General features: G+C 38.4%; 1 protein-coding gene and 1 long non-coding RNA gene across 2 annotated transcripts in view; one reads left to right on the plus strand and one right to left on the minus strand.

Moving 5' to 3' along the window:
* Positions 1–21,049, plus strand: part of LOC309611480 — a 79,018-nt gene that overhangs the window by 47,786 nt on the left and 10,183 nt on the right. The window lies entirely within an intron of this gene.
* ATP2A2 (ATPase sarcoplasmic/endoplasmic reticulum Ca2+ transporting 2) overlaps positions 1–21,049 on the minus strand; it is a 62,445-nt gene that overhangs the window by 29,494 nt on the left and 11,902 nt on the right. Inside the window, 1 exon segment of the mRNA XM_082355866.1 lies at positions 18,999–19,137. Within this exon segment, the coding sequence (XP_082211992.1) occupies positions 18,999–19,137 (139 nt within the window).

The raw sequence follows: 21,049 nt of genomic DNA on the forward strand, positions 1-21,049 counted from the left end.
AAACAGGGCTTCTTATACAGGGTGACTGTAAGATGTGGAAAGTTTAGTTTTAATAAGCAAAAAAACAAACCAAAACAAACAAAACCAGAGGCACAAATCATTTAGAGGCAAGTGCATGAGCAGATATTAATGAAAACTCGGTGTTAGTGCACTGCTAACAAGGACAAACTGAATATAATGTCACTAAACATACCATGTAATGTTAGTAACCCATTTAGTATTCTTAATTCAACTACGCGTCCAGACTTTGTGACGACCCTATATATACTGCTGAGTACAAAGAAAAAAACTTACAAAATCTCTGGAGGGCAAACTGGCAATACATATCAAAATTGCAAAGCACAGGAGTTCCCTGGTGGTCCAGTGGTTGGGACTCCACGCTTTGCTTTCACTGCTGAGGGCGTGGGTTCGATTCCTGGTCGGGGACCTGGGATCCCCGCAAGCCGCATGGCGCGGCCAAAAAAAAAAAAAAAAAAAAATGCAAAGCACAATCTTTTTATCCCATAAATTCCACTACAAAGAATTTATTCTACAGATATGCTTGCTGTATGTGGTTAGTTTTTTTTATCAGCAGTAGAAAAAAGAGACAACTCTATTCATACTAAAGTAAAAACTTCCTCTAAGACATACTATACATTAAGTGGGGAAAACACAAGTGTGAAGCATCATGTATATGGAGCTCCACTGGTACGAGAAAATACCTCTGGGAACGTGTAACAGACTTGTACCACTAGGGAGCAGGGCATGAGTGGCAGGAGACTTTTCACCTTGTACCCTTTGGTACCTTTTGAAGTTTGAATTATCAGATAAATGAATAAACCTCTTGCATAACCTCTAGAAGATCTTTAAGTCAACTGAGTTTTCTTTTCTGGGCCAAAGAGTCCCTTTAACAGCTCTTAAACAGACCATGTCTTAGCCCCTTTCCTTGACGTATTTGAAGTAAATGCCACAACACAGACCCAGCAACAGATAAAGCCAGTATTTCACCTGCACCTTGAGAACAATGCCCAGTGTACTGTAGGTGTTCAAATATTGCTGGATGAGTATGCATCAGTACCAAAGCAACTGGACAGTAAAAAATAAGTATACAACAGCTTTCCCTGACTTTCTGAAAGGTACTACGGTGGTTTTAGAAGCCTTATGCAAGGACAGCTAAAAGTCAGAACAAATAAGCACAGTCCCCCCTACAACTGCATATGGTATTTTTAAGTTAAATCTTAATTTTAAAAACTTACCCTACTGTACTGAACTGTAACTGTCACTGGTTATACATAAACTGGCAAAACAGCCATTCTGTCCAAGAAGTAGGTTTATTTCATTTGCTAAACCTTTAATTTAGTTCTAATTTTTCTGTATCTCAGAGCTTTTAAATTCAGGGAAAGTATGGTATGCTTTTTGAGCTCTAGTTCATGAAACAATCCTGTAACCTAAGTAGGAAATGTGGTCACAAGGTGGCACAGAAAGAGACTGCCAATATATAATCTCAAGAGGCAAAGATCATCCCTGCATTTGACTGCAGGGACACATTAAGGTGAAATTCCTGCTGGAAATGCTTATGCAACAAACAGCAATATTCAGACTGAAGAAATGAGAACCTTTCATTTTAATATAATTCTGCTCATACTACAATAAAGTAACCATACCCTAAACTTTAGTGACCTTCAACACCTAAAATACCCCATGAAGATAAAACTTTAAAATCAATTTAGGGAATCCCCTGGGAGTCCAGTTGTTAGGACTACACACATTCACTGCCAAGGGCGTGGGTTCGATCCCTGGTTGGGGAATTAAGATCCTGCAAGCTGCACAGCATGGCCAAAAAATAAAATAAAATAAACTTAAAAAAAAAAAAACTTTTTTCTGTATTAGTTCTGTTTGTCATAGTAAAAAAAAAACAACTTTTTCTGTATTACTTCTGTTTGTCATAGTTAATTTTATCCCACATGACCCTGAACATGAAAAGAATGCAAGTTCAATGATGAGCATATGACCCTAAATGGAAAAATTACCTGAAAATGTTCCTTTAACGTCTGAAGCAATTTATGTCATGATCCTACAGGAGCGGAAAACTTCTAACATGGTATAGAGATCGCCACAATCTATAAGCATGTCTGCACTGTAACAACTGAACATAAACCAGCAATCTAAAAGCACAACGCCGGGAATTTCCTGGCGATCCAGTGGTTAGAACTCCTCGCTTCCACTGCAGGGGGCACAGGGTTCGATCCCTGGTTGGGGAACTAAGATCCCGCATGCCAAGTGGTACAGCCAAAAAAGAAAAAAAAAAGAGGAAAAAAAAAAAAAGCAGAAGGTATCATTTTATACTGAAAGTTGAATCTCTTACTTCTTTTTAAACAATTTCATGTATTAGCCCTAGCTCATACTCTCATATACCTGGCCACAATTTAATTAAGGCCAGCAAATCTAATATTCAAATTGAGGACCCAAAAGTTTTATCTTGCCATTTACTTTGCTGTGTTTCAGTGGAAGCTCAGAGGATTAAAAATGAATGAAAAATGTGTTTTTGAGGCAAAAAATACCAAGATTAAATTTCTTTCCTGGGTAACACAGTCAACATATAAGCTACTAGTTTAAGGTGGGATTGATACTACATATGCAGCATTTAAAATTATATTTAAACTGGCACGACAAAGAAACCAGCTATTTTTCCCCCTATATGTCTGTCTTAAATATATGAAGGCTGTCTCTTTGCTGCACAAAAATTGTATTCATATACATTTAATTATTGGTTAAATATTCAAGAATGAGTCAAATGTAAAATGCTAATGGAGGGACTTCCCTGGTGGCGCAGTGGTTAAGAATCCACCTGCCAATGCAGGGGACATGGGTTCGAGCCCTGGTCCGGGAAGATCCCACATGCCACGGAGCAACTAAGCCCATGCTCCACAACTACTGAGCCTGTCCTCTAGAGCCCGTGAGCCACAACTACTGAGCCTGTGTGCCACAACTACTAACGCCTGAGCGCCTAGAGCCCGTGCTCCGCAACAAGAGAAGCCACCGCAATGAGAAGCCCGCGCACCTCAGTGAAGAGTAGCCCCCGCTCGCCGCAACTAGAGAGCCCGCGTGCAGCAATGAAGACCCAATGCAGCCAAAAATAAATAAATAAGTTTAAAATGCTAGTGGAACAAGTGACTGGGAAGTCCTTAAAAACTGACCTCAAGCTCTTCTTCACTTTTCTTCCATCCTGTAACAGCCATTCTAAAATTAAGAGATGACCTGGGGGCCTTTTATAAACTACAGAATCTCAGGACCTGCTCTTCAAGAGTCTGGGGTCCAGGAATTCATATTTTAAAGAAATTCTCCAAGCACACTTATATTAATTAAAAAATTAATATAAGAAAAAAAAAAGCTTAGTACCTGGTGTCACAGGTCCTGTGAAGGGCCTGTTTAGAATAGCCTTTACTATGTGCTGTTTCTCATGTGCCACGTATGCCACAGCTCTAGACCAAGAAGACCCTAAATCCCCCAACACTTGGGAAATGTACTACCTTAAAGTTTCACATTTAATTTGTTTCCATTATAAACCGATCTCTTTGTGGAAAGGTACTAAATAGCATAAATCCAAACTGGTTTTAAAAACCTGCCAAATTCTAGTATTCTCTTAGCTAGAAAGACTCCCTCACATCATCTTGACCAACCCATGTTCTCATTTTAGACAGGAAACTAAAGGTAAGTAAAAGGAGTCTTGCCTAAGGAGCCTCAATTAATGAAAGACTTCCTTTATCTTACTGTATGACTCTGTGCTTTTTGTTTGTAGGAGTCAATTTAGGATTAAATCTGTTAGGAAGCTGGTTGTCTAAGGAAGTGAAAAATCCATGAAAGCAAAGATTCAATGAATACTTTTCCACTAAGACATAATTTTCCTTTGTCTGCAGGCTTCTGTGAATTCCAGACAAAGAGTTTTGTACATGAGGAGTAGGCAGCCTGTTCTGATGATCACATCCAGTGATATTTCCCTGATGGGGAATGTCAATGCCCTTAGGGCAAGTGGTAGTGGAAAATTCTTACTCTTGCCAAGGGGATGCTCTGCAATAATTTCCTCTGAAAGTTTTTTTGTCTCTTGAGTTCAGGCAGTGTAATAAAAGAATAAACTCTGTTATAAACTACCTTCTATTTGTTTAACATCTGACACTTCAAATTCAGCTCTTGGCTCCTTAAGTCTGTATAGCTCTTTAAAACCTGCTATCACAGATTTCCACTCTGAACAAATTCTTCAATGTATACTTTATGCTAGGTTACCAAGAATGCAAGTAAAAGTCATTTAAAGGAAATTATTACTTGGCCACATTTTAGAATCGAATGAACACAAGCTTTCTTTACCTTAAAACCTAGGAAGGAGTTTTATAAAGCCAGGATACTTTAACATTGTTTATATCATTACGTCAAAAAGACTGATGGTTAAAATCAGCACTACTCAGAAAAAGCCTTTTTTGAATTAATTATATATAAGGAAAAAAATCTAGTTTATTGTGGCAAATTCTACCAGTTATTCAAATCTTTTTTTAAGAGAAAACTATACATAGGATCAGAAATTATCTCCTAAATACCACTATTGTTTCTGGGTTTAGATGGTTCTGAGGAAAAACAACCCACAATAGAATTAATTAACCTAAATTACTTAAACATTTAACTATGACTCAAATACTTTCACTCTTTGCAATTTGAGTCATAAATTTTGTAGTCAAGAAGAATGAATGAAATTCTTCATTTGCGAAGCCCTACTTGCCTACTTAAAACTACTTCTAGGCCTCAGGGTGAGCATGGAAGGAACATTACAAACTGCCATATTTTATATCATATTTGTTCCCAGTCTGGTTTTTTGGATGTATTATCTATGATGAAATGAAACTCATCTTTTAAAAATGCAGATATATAATTCTTTTCTTTAAAACATTTCAAGAGCTTCTTCCTACTAGACTTTAAATAAAGTTTAGTGTCTTAACCATGGTTTTTAACACCCTCCATGACCCAATTGCTCTTACTTTTTATGACTCTCCCCTTCCCTCTAAGCTTCAAACACAATGCTCTTCAGTTCCTCAAAGTTCTGAGTCTTCACAAAAAGCAAGGGTTTCCTTGAACTTCCAAGATTAACGGATACCAACCTAATAGGGAGCTGTCCTTTCCTAACACTCATCACATTACATATTTGATGTGTCTTCCCCACTAGACCCAAAAGCTCCAAGAAGGCAGTCATTTAGTCACCACTGATTTCCCAGGTCCTGGTATTGTGCTGGCTCATAGTGGCTACCAAGTAAAATATATGTTAAGGAATGAAGTACCTGCACACACATTATTTTCTTTAAAAAACAAGCACCAGAAACTTATGATAATTATCAAGTTGAAGAATGTCACAAAGCTGGGAACAACGAAAAAATCAGGATCCAAACAGACCTTAGACTTGGTTGAGCTGAATGAGGTTTAACAGTGATTGCTGCTTAAAATTTAGACTAAAAACAAAATACATGTATGCTAGTGGAGGACTAGATGTAATGGGGAAAGAGAAGCATGAAAAAGACTCACGGGTTTTAGCTGGTAGGGCAATTAAGATTGCCAAAGAAATGTCCTTATGTGTAAGAGTGGAGGATAAGGTCTAGAATATCAACCAGACTCCATTTACATTAACTGCATTCAAGTCTGGGCACCAAAAAAAGCCATCAAGATGGTAAAGGGTTTAAAAATAATTACATGAACAACAGAAAGAGCCAAGACTAACCTGAAAATAAAAATTTTAGGATACACCACCCCGTTAACACTTGAGACTCCCAGTTCTACCATGAACTGCCACATGCTTTTGGACAAGTTGCACGCTCTCAGAGTTTTAGTTGAGGTCTCCCCCCAGCTCTGAAAGGGAGACGAATTTATCTTCAACTACGTTAACAGGCCACCATAGGAAGAGGAATCAGACTTCTATGTGCCTCCAAAGCAAAAAACTAACGTATAAAAACAGACAAGTATATTTTAGCTCCTTATAAAGGAACATTTTATAATAAAACTGGCATAATATATAACTACCAATAAAAATGGCATGGCGGTTCCTAGGCAGGCAAGTTTCTAGCTACTAGAACGGAAGATAACTGGCTCATGAGATGCTGTGGAGGCAGCCCATCATTAGGCAAATTTAGAGTATACAATATCTGGGATACCAACATAAATTCCTCTTTATTACAAAAGTAAAGTATGCTTTTTACGAGGTGAAAACCCATCCCTCGCTCCCTTCATCCAAATATCTAGCTGTTAACAGTATTTATCAGATACCTTTCTCTATGGATAACACTTATTAAAACTTCATTAAAATAAAAATCACAAACCTCCTTTTACATTAGTATATACTTATCTGTCTCATTCTTTTTTAATGGCTACATAATAATAATACCTAAAGCTAAAGCAATAATCTCTAAAGCTAAATTTTGGAGAATGCTTATTCTATACCAAGCACTACTACAAGAGCTTTATGAGTTACTAACTCTTAATCTTCACAGTTCTAGGGAAGGTCTGATTATCTTCATTCCCTGTTTACAGATGAGGAAAATGAGGCACAAAAGGCTAACTTGCTCAAGGTCACAGGTATTTCACAGCCAAACTGTGGATGGATGAAATTAATCAGTCACCATTTTCATAGCCATCTAGGTGTTTCCAATTTTCCTATTACAATGTTATATAGAGAACACCTTTGTGCACTTAGATTACTTCTGGAGAAAAGATTCACAGAAACAGAATTTTCCTACAAATGTATACTTCCACCAAATTTATTTTCTTGCCATTTCCCCATACTCTCAATCTTGTATTCTTCTGACCACTGTTAACACCAAACACTTTATTTTTTAAAATTCTTTTATCATCTTCAAAACAAAAGTTGTTTTATATTTTTACATAGTCAAATCTGGTGATCTTGGTGGTTTTGTGTCACACTTAGGAAATGTGCTCCCTATACCATGTCTTTCTTCTAATTTTCCCCAAATCTTAATCACACTGATAAGGATTGGAAAGGTTGGCACTTATTGGTACTGTGACTATCACTGAGTCACAGGGAGAGGGGAGAAGGGGAGGAGATGATTACAGGAAATAAGGAAATGCCAGCCCCATGAAATTCAGGTCAGCCTTCAAGATCAACTGGTCCATCATGATCTGATGACTGGGGAGATCTTTCTGAGTTCTTCATTTCTCATTGTTCTTAACGTCTTAGCTACTCTCAAAGTGATGAATAAAAGGGCCCTAGGTCTCAAAACCCTCTGCTTCTACTACATCCACGCTGATTTCTTTCTTTCTTTCTTTTTTCCCACGCTGATTTCTGTTTTAGACTATTTGCTGTTCTGCTTATATACAAGTTCTTAAGATTAAGAACTTATATCTTTACGCAAAGAGATGTAACTTACGGGAACAACTGAAATAATGATTTCTACTGTTATTTGGTTACAGATGGCTTAGATCTACATCTCTAACTAGCCTTGTTCTCCCATCCTTCTTGTTGTGAAACAACTGCATATGGGGGAAAAGGCAAAAGACAACAAACCTTATTTGGTCATGTATCTTTGCTTCTATTTCTCTGAGCTATGTTTAATCATTCTAGGAACAGGTGAAAACGGTTTATTCTAACAATATTCCAACACTATGTAAACTGCTTAATCAGACAATATTTTACTAACTACACTGTTTAACTGTAATCGACTTTTCCCATTTTATTGAGATATAAACCAGCTTGTAACACTGTAAGTTTAGGGTGTAAAACATCTGATATACACATACAATGTGAAATTACTATAATCAGTTAATATCCATCACCTCACAGTTACAATTTTTTCCTTATGATGAGAACTTAAGATCTATTCTTAGCAACTTTCAAATATGCACTACAGTTTTGTTACCTACAGTCATCATGCTGTACATTACATTCCCAGAACACATTTGTCTTAAAACTGGAATTTGTACCTTCTGACCACCTTCACCCAATTCCCCCACTCCCCGCCCCTGGCAACCACCAATCTGATATACGTTTCTATGAGTTTGCTTTCTTAAAGATTTACATGTAAGTGAGATCATACTGTACTTGCCTTTCTCTGACTTATTTCACTTAAGATCCATCCATGTTGTTGCAAACAGCAGGACTTCCTTCATTTTTATGGCTGAATAATATTCTAGAGAGTGTGTGTACACATCACATTTTCTTTATCCATTTATCCGTCGATGGATACTTAGGTTTTTACCATGTTTTGCCTATTATACACAAATGCTGCAATGAACGTAAGGGTGCAGACCTCTTAAGGAGAGTGATTTCATGTCTTTTGAATATATACCCCAGAAGTGGAATTGCTGGATCATATAGTATATAGCCATACCTTGGGGACATGGTGGGTTCAATTCCAGACAACCACAAAAGCAAATACTGCAATAAAGCGAGCCACATGGAAGATTTTACACTATACTGTAGTCTATTAAGTGTGCAATTGCATTGTCTAAAAAAAAAGTACATACATTAATTTAAAGACTTAATCACCTAAAAAAAAAGCTAATCACCTGAGCCCTCAATGAGTCAATCTTTCTGCAATAGTAACATCAAAGATCACAGATCATAAAAATATAATAATAAAAACTTGAAATATTTGCAAAAAATGCAGTATCTGCAAAGCACAATAAAGAGAAGCACAGTAAAACTGGGTATGCTTGTAACTTCATTTTTTAAAACCAAATAGCTAGAATCTTGGGGTGGATTTCTAGGGAGAAGGGCAAAAGAATCCCCTGAAATTGCATACAAGATTTTGAATACGTGTATTTGGGGAAAGAGTCCACAGATTTCATTAATTTTTAGAGAACCTGTGATCTAGAAATGATTAAGAACTACTGCTGTAGACTTCCCTGGTGGCGCAGTGGTTAAAAATCTGCCTGCCAATGCAGGGGACACAGGTTCGAGCCCTGGTCCAGGAAGATCCCACATGCCGCAGAGCAACTAAGACCGTGTGCCACAACTACTGAGCCTGCGTGCCAAAACTACTGAAGCCCGTGCGCCCTAGAGCCTGTGCTCTGCAACAAGAGAAGCCACCACAATGAGAAGCCCACGCACTGCAACAAAGGGTAGCCCCCGCTCACCACAACTAGAGAAAAGCCTGCGCCCAGCAATGAAGACCCAACGCAGGCAAAAAAAAAAAAAAATCACACTAAAAACAGCCCTTGAAGGACATCCCTGGTGGCAGAGTGGATAAGACTCCGCACTCCCAATGCAGGGGGCCTGGGTTTGATCCCTAGTCAGGGAACTAGATCCCACATGCATGCCGCAACTAAGAGTTTGCATATCACAACCAAGGAACCCACCTGCTGCAACTAAGACCTGGCACAACCTAAGTAAACAACAACAACAAAATAATAAAAATAAATATAAAAACAGCCCTTGAGCCAAGGATGATTTTCATTTTTAAAGTCTTTTTTTTAAAAAAAAATTTATTTTTCCCTACAGAGACTGGGACCACAAAAGCCAAAATATTTACTAGGTAGCTCCGTTAAAAAAAGTTTGCCAACCCCTCTGCTCTACAGCACAGAATTAACTTTTCTGATATTTGTGTTAGGGAGCTCAACAGGTATGGATTAAGTGTTTGCTGACTGTTCAGTCAGGCTTCTCCAATCCTTTTTTCTAAAAGCAAAAGAAAAAAAGGCTCATGGCCCCAGCTAAAAAAATAAGGCTACATCATCTGAATCATACATCTTTTTAGCCAGAAAGCTCCTTAAGAGGCTACTCCAATTACCCAGTTCTGTAGAGGTTAGGTTAATTTACTTTGTCCAGTGTCATATGGAATTAGGATAATAACACAGGTTCTTATATGAATCAGTCATCTTTCTATTTTACAACTTTATCTTTTCTTTTCCTCAAATGCTTGGAAATGCCACTTCATACATGTTACTAAATTTCATTACTGCAAGCTATCAAAAGTGAAACTTTTCTTCCCTTAAATAGTTACCAAGTTTAAGAATTATTATTTTCATTTAAAAAATCCTGAAATTGCTGGCACTACTGCTGAATATTTATTCTTCATTTTAGGAAATATAAAATCAACTTCTCCAGAACCTAAATAAAGCAAATGCAGTTTTATGTTGAGACTCATTTCTATCACCTACATAATCTTAAAATATGATTCATTCCAGAGCATACTACAGGACAGAAGTCATCTGAGGATATTTATGTCCTTGCACTAGTCATCAACTCTGGGTTACCAAGATACAAGAAGTTTGTTTTAAACAACTCTGAAGGGACTTCCCTGGTGACGCAGTGGTTAAGCATCCGCCTGCTAATGCAGGAGACACGGGTTCGAGCCCTTGTCCGGTAAGATCCCACATGCCGCGGAGCAACTAAGCCCGTGCGCCACAACTACTGAGCCTGCACTCTAGAGCCCACAGGCCACAACTACTGAAGCCTGTGCTCCTAGAGCCCATGCTCTGCAACAAGAGAAGCCACCACAATGAGAAGCCCACGCACCGCAACGAATAGTAACCCCTGCTCACCGCAACTAGAGAAAGCCCGCGCACAGCAACAAAGACCCAACACACGCAAAAATAAAGATAAATAAATAAGTAAATAAATAAATAAAAAATCTGAAAACAGTCGCCTTGAGAACTCAGTAATACCCCTCCCGTGCAAATACTGAAACCTCCCCAAATTCTAAAGTTAAAGACTTTCAGGACTATCATAGCTCGATTCACCTTGATAATATTGGCAGATAATACAGAACGCTTAAACACTGATGTTCATTTCTCATAAAATTATACCTGATTGTATTACTTTTGGTTTCCATCCATCAGAGAAATATTTTCCTGGCATTAAGATAATACAAAATTATTGTGGCTTCAGAAGATGAACACATGGGTAACTGTCTCCATATTTTTACTTGCCAAATCAATTTTATTTGGTTCCTGTATTGTAGATAGTTAGAAGTACATGTATGGTTTTGCTATGCATGCTTACACAATGTCTTCTTGGAAAGGTTATTAGTTGGTATAGCAACATCTAAAATATAACTCCCTTAAACCCCCTCCATCTCCCCCTCAAAAAGCCACCCAGTCTAGTCTTCAGGAAGTTCAGCAGAACCATCCTACCAGATGTCTTCCAGAAGCTAGCAAAAAGAAGTTTATCATCTGAAGTTAGGAGATGATTCTTACACCCAAACAATGACTACAAAAAGGTCTCTTTCTTTCGGCAAATATCAAAAAAGCAACTCCATACTCACTTACATCTTCAAAACAGTTCAAAGTATTCTCCAGTTTTTCAATTCACCAGAAAGAACCCTCTCACACTCAATTTCATAATTTAAATAACAGTATAAAAGTTACCATGTCTAAGAGCACAATTCATGCCATTTATCCCTTCAGGCCATGTAGAGAGTAAGACTTTGACAAGAAATAATTTAGATCTACATTTACAACTGAAGTTCATTTCTACAGTTTTACAGAACTGAATTATTGGGCTAAATGCCAAATTGCAGGGTCAACTAGATTATTAATCCTAATAAAAGTAGAAGTTAAAAAGCCTCAACATGTATAGTCTTAAAAGTCTGAATAAAATAAATACCTATTTATCTGGCCCAGGTCAAGCCAGTCACAATATGTTTCCCCAAAATGTTCCATATAATTCACTTAAATGCCTTAGGATTACATGTTTCCCAGTTCAGTGACCCACTGGAACTAGTAATCTAGCAAAACTACCATTTCTAATTTGGATCTAAATACATAACCACCACGAAAAGTCACCAGAACAGACCAAACAAGAGTATATTGACAACCTAAAAATTAAAATTGTGATCAGGCATCCTCGACATGATAAAGGGCATCTATAAAACCCATAGCTAACATCATACTTCATGGTAAAAGACTGAATGCTTTTCCCCTACGATCAGGAACAAGACAAGGATGTCTACTCTTGCCACTTCTTTTCAACATTCTACTGGAGAGTCTAGCCAGGGTAATTAGACAAGAAAAAGAAAAGGCATCCAGGCTGAAAAGACATAAAAATATTTGTTTTCAGATGACATGGTCTTATATAGAGAAAATCTTAAGGAACCCCTGAAAAACTATTAAAAGAGTCTACCAAGACTGCAAGGTACAATATCAATACACAAAAATCAACTGTATTTCTATACACTAGCAAAGAACAATCTGAAAATGAAATTAAGAAAACGATTCCAATTACAAATAGCTCCCCCACAAAAAACAAACAAAAAACGATAAAATACTTAGGAATAAACTTAGCAAAAGTAGTACAAGACTTGAACACTGAAAACAGTGTTAAAAGAAACGAGACCTAAATAAACATAAAGACACCCCATGGTCATGGATCAGAAGATTTAATATTACTGTGATGTTTATATTCCCCAAACTGAGCTACAGAGTCAACATTATTCTTATCAAAATCTATGCAGGGTTTTGGGGCAGAAATTAACAAGCTAAACTTAAAATGTATATGGAAATGCAAGGGACTCGGAATACCCAAAATAATCTAGAAAAACAACAAAGCCAGGGGACTCAAATTTAGTGATTTCAAAACTTACTACAAAGCTACGGTAATCAAGACAGTGTGGTACTGGCATGAGGACAGACATACAGATCAATGGAATAATAGTCAATTTGCAGTGGAAAATGAAGTCAATTGATTTTTGACAAGGGTCAGGACAACTCAATGAAGAAGTCTTTTCAACAAATGGTGCTGATACTACTGGATATCCAAATGCAAAAAAATCAAGTTGGACACCTACCTCACACCATATACAAAATCTTGGTGACATGAGATCATAGAATAGCTTCTTAGATATGACACCAAAAGCACAAACAATGAAAGAAAAAAAAAAGACAAATAGGACTCTATCAAATTAAAAACTTTTATGCTACAAAGGACACCGTCAAGTAAAAAAGAAACCTACAGAACGGGAAAAAAATTTTTCAAACCCTATCTGATAAGCCAGGATATATAAAGAACTCTTACAACTCAACATTAAAAAGACAACCCAACTAAACCCAATGGATTTAGACAGTTCTCAAAGATGACATACTAATTGAAAATAAGCACATGAAAAGATGCTCAATATCATTAGGAAATTAGGGAAGTACAAATTAAAATGACAATGAGATAACACTTCATGGCTAAAATTAAAAAAGACAAGTGTTGATGAGGAGGTGGAGAAACTGGAACCTATATACATTGCTGGTGGAATGTAAAATGATGCAATTACTTTGGAAAACAGTTGGGAAGTTCCTCAAAATGTTAAACTTTGAGTCACCATAAGCTCCAGCAATTCCATGTCTAGGTATATAGCTAAGAGAGTGAAAGCATATGTTCACACAAAAATTATACTTGAATGTTCACAGTAGCATAATAGCCAGAAAGGGGAAAACCACTCAAATATCCATGAACTGATGAATGAATAAACAAAATGTGGCACACCTAAACAATGGAATATTAGAGCCATAAAGAATACAGTATACACATGAATGAACTATATGATACATGCTACAACATAAATGAATCCTGAGAACAATATACTAAGTGAAAGAAGCCAGTCTAAAAAGGGCATTTATTGTATGATTCCATTTATATGCAATATCCAGAATAAGCAAATCCCTAAAAACAAATTGTGGTTGCCAGGGACTGGGGAAAGACGGGCAGAGGAAGTGATTGCTAATGGGTATAGGGTTTTCTTTTTGGAGGAAGATGTTCTGAAATTAGATAGTGGTAATGACTGTAGAACTCTGAAAACCACTTTAATTACACACTTTAAAGGAGTGAATGTTATGGCATGTGAATTATATCTCAATAAAGCTGTTTTTAAAAAATTGTAAACTAGGCCTCCAACAAATTGATATATGAAATATGTATACATTTACTAAGGATACTGTATATTCTCTAGCAAATTAACTACAGTTGAAGATAGAAGCAATAAACCACAAAGACTCAGTTTCAGTTGTAAAATATGACTAACAGTATGCACCCCATAGAGTGGTTGATGGTTAAAAACCAAGCACTAGCAAGTTTATCACTGTATCTGGCACACACTTTTTTTTTTTTTTTTAATTTATTTCTTTATTTCTTTTTGGGTGTGTTGGATCTTCATTTCTGTGCGAGGGCTTTCTCCAGTTGCGGCAAGCGGGGGCCACTCTTCATCGCGGTGCGCGGGCCTCTCACTATCGCGGCCTCTCTTGTTGCAGAGCACAGGCTCCAGACGCGCAGGCTCAGCAATTGTGGCTCACGGGCCCAGTTGCTCCGCGGCATGTGGGATCTTCCCAGACCAGGGCTCGAACCAGTGTCCCCTGCATTGGCAGGCGGACTCTCAACCACTGCGCCACCAGGGAAGCCCTGGCACACACTTTAAGCTTCGTTATTACTGAACTTATGCATAGAGACTTAAAATTATCTATTCTGCACAGAAGCTGCACAATAAGCAGGTTTACATTAGCTAAACCTACTCCATACTTCTGATTTCAAGTTTCATTTATTACTCACTGAGAGCTTGTTACATGCTCAGCAAGATTACAATGATCAGTGTGACACACTTCTGCCCTTAAGGTGCTCGTTGCCTAGTAGTATGACAATAGTGTTTAATAAAATGTTCATATCTATCTAAAACTAGTTGCTCATATCTATCTAAAACTAGTTACCACCTCTGTTCAGCATCCCTCAGAATGGTCAAAATTCAAAAAAGAGTAGTATACAAGAGCCCAATGTCCAAGCATTGCATATACTTTTAGCAATTAGTATACAGTGGGGGAAGAGTTGGAGGAAAAAAGTGTTAACTATCAGGACCTGTTAGACTCCTCACAAAGGATTCAAAAACAGGTGAAATCGGAATAGGGATGAGTATGTGTACTGCTTAGAACAGTTACTATTGGTAATAAGTAGATTCACCTAAGATGAGGGATTTAAACTCATGTTTTAATATATATTTTTTGAATATTAAAAGAAAGGCAGTGGGGCTTCCCTGGTGGCACAGTGGTTGGGAATCCGCCTGCCAATGTAGGTGACGTGGGTTCGGTCCCTGGTCCGAGGGATCCCACATGCCGCGGAGCAACTAAGCCCGTGCTCCACAACGACTGAGCCTGTGCTCTAGAGCCCGTGAGCCACAACTACTAAAGGCAGTGAGCCATGACTACTGAAGCCCGAGCTCCGCAGTGGGAGAAGCCACCACAATGAGAAGCCCGTGCACAGCAACGAAGACCCAATGCAGCAATCAATCAATCAATCAACTAAAAAAAAAAAAAAAAGGCAGTGGTTGCCAGGATCTAGAGGAAGGGAGGTAAAGAGAAATTACTGTTCAATGGCAACAGAGTTTCAGTCTGGGAAGATGAAAAAGTTCTGCAGATGAATAGTGGTGACAGCTGCACAATGATGTGAATATACTTAATGCCACAGAACTGTATACTGAAAAATGGTTAAAATGGTAAGCTTTGTACTATGTATATTTTACCACAATATAAAAAAATAAAAATAGGAAAGGGATACTACTCCTGTGTCACACATACTATGGATCAATCATCATCTGTCCTTCCTAAACTATCAAATGCAACATATAAAACACTACATAGGGCCTCCCTGGTGGTGCAGTGGTTAAGAATCTGCCTGCCAATGCAGGGGACACAGGTTCGAGCCCTGGTCCAGGAAGATCCCACATGCCGCAGAGCAACTAAGCCCGTGCGCCACAACTACTGAGCCTGCGCTCTAGAGCTCGCAAGCCACAACTACAGAAGCCCGCGTGCCTAGAGCCCATGCTCTGCAACAAGTAGAAGCCACCGCAATGAGGCCCCGTGCACCACAATGAAGAGTAGCCCCCACTCGCCACAACTAGGAAAATCCTGTGCACAGCAATGAAGACCCAATGCAGCCAAAAATAAATAAAACAAAAGAAATAATTTTTTTAAAAAATTAAGAAATGCTTAAAAAAACAAACCAAAAAAACACTATATAGGGACTGCCCTGGTGGCGCAGTAGTTAAGAATCCGCCTGCCAATGCAGGGGACACGGGTTCGAGCCCTGGTCCGAGAAGATCCCACGAGCCACAGAGCAACTAAGCCTGTGCGCCACAACTACTGAGCCTGCACTCTAGAGCCCGCGCACCTAGAGCCTGTGCTCCGCAACAAGAAGCCCGCGCACTGCAATGAAGAGTAGCCCCCGCTAGCCACAACTAGAGAAAGCCTGGGCGTAGCAACAAAGACCCAACGCAGCCAAAAAAAAAAAAAGAGGCCCGTATGGCTAGAGCACAGGGAGTTGCATAAGATGAAATCACAGAAGCAAGCAGGAGCTATACAATGCAAGGTCATTTAGGGTCAAAGAAAAAAATTTATATTTCTGGTGTAAGAGAGAAGCCACTGAAGTGTTTTAGCAAGTGAATAAACATGACCTTTAGGAAACCCTGGCTTCTGTGTGGAAAGAAAACAGTAAAAGAAGGCAGAGCCTCGTTAGGACACAATGACAATGTCAGTGTGAGGTGATGGTGGGACTGGTGTGGTGACTGAGGAAAAAGTAGTCAACAAATTTGGGTGTGTTTTGGAGACAGAATCAACTGGTCTTAGAGACAGAATAAGAGAGGAAAGAATCAAGATGATTCCCAAGTTTCTCTCAGTTAACTAGGTGGTAAGAGTGACTTACTGAGATAGGAGACTGGAGAGAACCAGAATTCAGAGAAAAAGAGAAACCAAAACCACCCCCATTGAAGAGAAGCTGGTCTTAGTTTATTCCTTCAAAAGGGAAGATGGTGCTTTGAGGATCAAGGTTACAGTTTCCTCTGACGCTGTAAACCACTGCCATCTACGGATGCAAACCAAGGATAAACACTTTGGGGGTGATTTCTCTAAGTTTTCAGATAGATTGAATATACTGAAATAGCTTAACTAGCACAAAAAATTCTTACAATATCTTAATTTGACAGGCTGAAAGTATATTACCAGACTAAGCTGGAGAACTGGAAAACATACAAAGTCTAAAATGAATCTTGTGCAATATTTAGGTGATCTGCAAGTGCACTGACCACATATGTATTTGTGGAAAGACAAACTATCTTCCTCTAATGTTTCCTTCCTCAGTTACTAGCACCATCACCACCCGGGCACCTGAACTAGATATCCTGCCAGTATCTTTGATTCCACACCCTACTTCACATCCACCCCAATATCTATTAAGTTATCAAAACCTGTTGCTTGGCACCTAAACCTGAGGCTCACTTTTCAAACTATACATGGCTGTAATTCCTTGCCCAAGGGAGATTCAGAGTTAATACTTTGGGTTGAGACCTGGTAAAAACTTTTAAGGAGGGTCCCCAGATAATTCTGATGTGCACCCTTGCTTTAAAACTCCTACTTATAAACTCAAAATCTTCCCCTCATTATTCTTAATGCTACAGCCTTTGTTATTGTTTGCTCTCATTAGCTCTTACCTATCTCCAGCCTTCCCATTCTGACCTACTTCCTACATCACCACCAGAATTCCCTCTGTAAGTCATATTTTTGCTGTAAAATCCATGGTGACAAATGGTTAAATCTAAATAAGGTCTACAGATTAAAAAACTGATATAATACTGTTATCTTTCAGTAGTTAATTGGAATCATATTAAAAGAATGCTCTAAATTTTATAAAATAAACACTCAAGTATTTAGGAGTAAAGACGCATCATTTCTGCAACTTACTCTCAAATAGTTCAGACAAAAATGTGTGAATGTATAGACACAGACTGAAAGAGGATAATGCACATGTGACAACAAACATTTGGAGAATCTGGGTAAAAGCTAAATGGGAACTCTTACTACCCTTGCAACTTTTAAGTCTGAAATTATGTCAAAATTAAGTTTAAAAAATCCACTGGCCAAAACACTGCATTCTGAGTTGTACTTTTGTTAACACTATTAAGCAAGCCGTTAGGTCATTTATACAAACTTTGCTGTCCTAAGTAATCAACGTGTGGGTACACAGGCAACACTATTCTTTTTCTGGAAGACCTATGACAAGGTAATTTACTTTTGTTTTTCTTCTGTTTGTTTTTTTCGGCTGAGCCAGGCAGCATGCGGGATCTAGTTTCCCTGACCAGGGATCGAACCCGGGCCCCCTGCATTGGGAGGGCAGAGTCTTAACCACTGGACCGCCAGGGAAGTCCCAGTAATTTACTTCTAAAGGCCGAAACTGCAGAGCACAGGCCAAGAGACTCAGCACTGAATTCTCATTACAATGAGTAAGACAAAGCACACTTTCCCCACAAGTCAGTGTAAAGGTATTACTATGAGACAATTCACAAAAAGAAAACAAGTATTCTGAGCTCAGGAGGGTGTGAAAAACCACAATGATTTGAATAACCCAATGTAATGATTCCCCAGCAAAAAGATTACACAGTTTTGATTGGCTCCAGGGGCATTCTGGGTTGCCTGAAAACATGGCATTGACCTATAGCAAGGAGGACCTTTTTGAGATCTGTGTAGAGCTCTGGCATTGCAGTGGATTCACTAACTCTTTAAAGCCCAAACCTAGATCCCTGGCTAAGATCCCTGGCTCAGTGTTATGTCCAAGTATTTTTAAGTAGAGCTTTTAAAGTCATGAGATTATCCTTAGCCATCAACTAGGTTTGACGGTTGCAAGTTTGACCTATTTGTGCCAAGAACCAAAACAGGAAAAACTATGTAGCCATTAACTAGTATTCTACAAACTGCTCACTACAACTAACTGTCAAATCAAGATTAAGTTCATTATCTCTTCAGCACTAGTGTTCCACAATGTACTATAAGTAATAAGCACAATAATTCAAAACACCTTGTTTAAAAAAAAAAAAAGAAAAACACTTATCAACATGAAGGGAAGTGCCAAAACACTTTGAAAATTTTACAGAAAACCTGATTCGTTTGGATAGCACTAAAAATCTGTTAACGTAATTGATACACATGAGCCTAACTTTTAAAGCTCTTAAGTATGAGCCTTCAGAAAAGGACTGTATTCAGATATACAACCTAAAATAAAAATGACAAACTCAACTCACCAGCAATTTCTACAATATCACCAGGAACTATGTCTTTAGCTTTAATCCGCTGTACACTCTTCCTGTCTTGTCGATACACTTTGCCCATTTCAGGCTCATACTCCTTAAGGGCTTCGATTGCATTTTCAGCATTTCTTTCCTGTAAAAAAGAAAACAAAAGATAACAGTAGTAAATATAGCCTGCCACTGCCAAGGGTTTCTAGCCCTAGGAATCAAATTTTAAGAGTTGTAAACTAAACTTAAAAAGAAAAAACACAGGAGATGCACATTAATGACATTTGCAATAAATGATTCACATCTTAAGGTAAGAAACACTAGGCCCTTATGATTTTGTACTAAAAATGAAAAAATAAGCACCCGAAGAAGGGTAAGGAGATAAAAATCAATGGCAAGAAGCAGTTATTAGAACCTGCTGTCCCTATGCACGCTGTGCAACATGGCCCTCACCTTCAGCTTCACACACTCACATCATTAAGTCAATCTTGACCCCCATGAAAGGTGATGGTCTGGGGTTGGACCGCCCAGGCTCAACCCAGGCTTTTGCACTCAAAAACTATGTGATTGTGGATAAGTTACATGACACACAGCTTTATGGCCTACAAAACCAGGACGCTAACAGTACCCACCCTCAAGGGTTGTGAGGATTTACAAGCTATGTGTAAAATGCTTAGATTGTTTTGGCACACAGTAAATGCTTTGAGTGATGAATTAAGAAAATCCAGTTACGTCTCAAATTCTAAATCTCTCACCAGTACTGAAGACCAATAAGTGGCCGGAAGCACTGCCAGTCACATACCACATTTACCATAATATTATATATGAACCTGTCAAGACTTAGTCACACACAATTTTTATTTCCTAATTTCAAGATGAAAGATGCAGAATTAAAATGAGCCATGTTGAAAAAAAAAGCTAGGGGAAAGTTCCTTTGGGGGGTGGTGGGGGAGTATGTGTGAAATTTGCCTTTTCTCCTTTTAAAAAATAAGCAATTAGGACTTCCCTGGTGGCGCAGTGGTTAAGAATCCGCTTGCCAATGCAGGGGACACAGATTTGAGCCCTGGTCCGGAAAGATCCCACATGCCGCGAAGCAACTAAGCCCGTGTGCCACAACTACTGAGTCTGCACTCTAGAGCCTGCAAGCCACAACTACTGAGCCCGTGTGCCACAACTACTGAAGCCCTCACGCCTAGAGCCCGTGCTCTGCAACAAGAGGAGCCACCGCAATGAGAACCCACACTCCACAACGAAGAGTGGCCCCTGCTCACTGCAACTAGAGAAAGTCCGCACGCAGCAACGAAGACCCAACGCAGCCAAAAATAAATATAAAATAAAATTAATTAATTAAAAAGAAAATAAGCAATTAGAAGGAGCAAATCTACAAAGCACATGCCCAGTTGAGGTTACTCAGTGGACAAAGGAAACAATTCTTTCATTTCTCTCACATCTTTGCCCTCCAATCTAAACCTCTTCAATTTAACCTTCATTTGGATAAAATTTATGCTCGATACCATGCAATCTCATTTTTCACACTGTGGTAAAAATTAAGTCCTCAAACCTGCTTAAAGAGAATTTAGATGACACAAAACTGATAGCTAATGGCATGTGTCTAACTTTTTATGTATGCATTCCTGAGAAAGTACAGGAAACCTTAAATTTGGAAAGTTCATGATAAAAATAATTTAAATCCCAATCAGATCTGCTTAAAGAATGAGTCTATCTGTATCACCTTATAATTAACAGAAATACCAGCATATCTAACTCTAATTAATGTCACTGCTAAAAGGTCCTTCAGGTTAAGTTCAAATGTTATGATACTGTAGAAAGAATAAATTCTGAGCATTGCTGCTATTCAATTATTCAAATTTGAAACTACTTTTTCCTCAGGATTTTTCCCCCTAGAATTTATGAATTGTGGCAGTTTTATTTTTTTCTCCTTCCTCGAGGTCATGTCAGGTAGAGTTTAATTGGACTGACCAAAGTTAAGATGTCCAGGAGCACTGTATTTTGCTTCTATTAAAAATCAGGGAGGGACTTCCCTGGTGGTCCAATGG

Source organism: Balaenoptera borealis, assembly GCF_965194805.1.
Source record: "Balaenoptera borealis genome assembly, chromosome: 14".
NCBI lineage: Eukaryota > Metazoa > Chordata > Mammalia > Artiodactyla > Balaenopteridae > Balaenoptera > Balaenoptera borealis.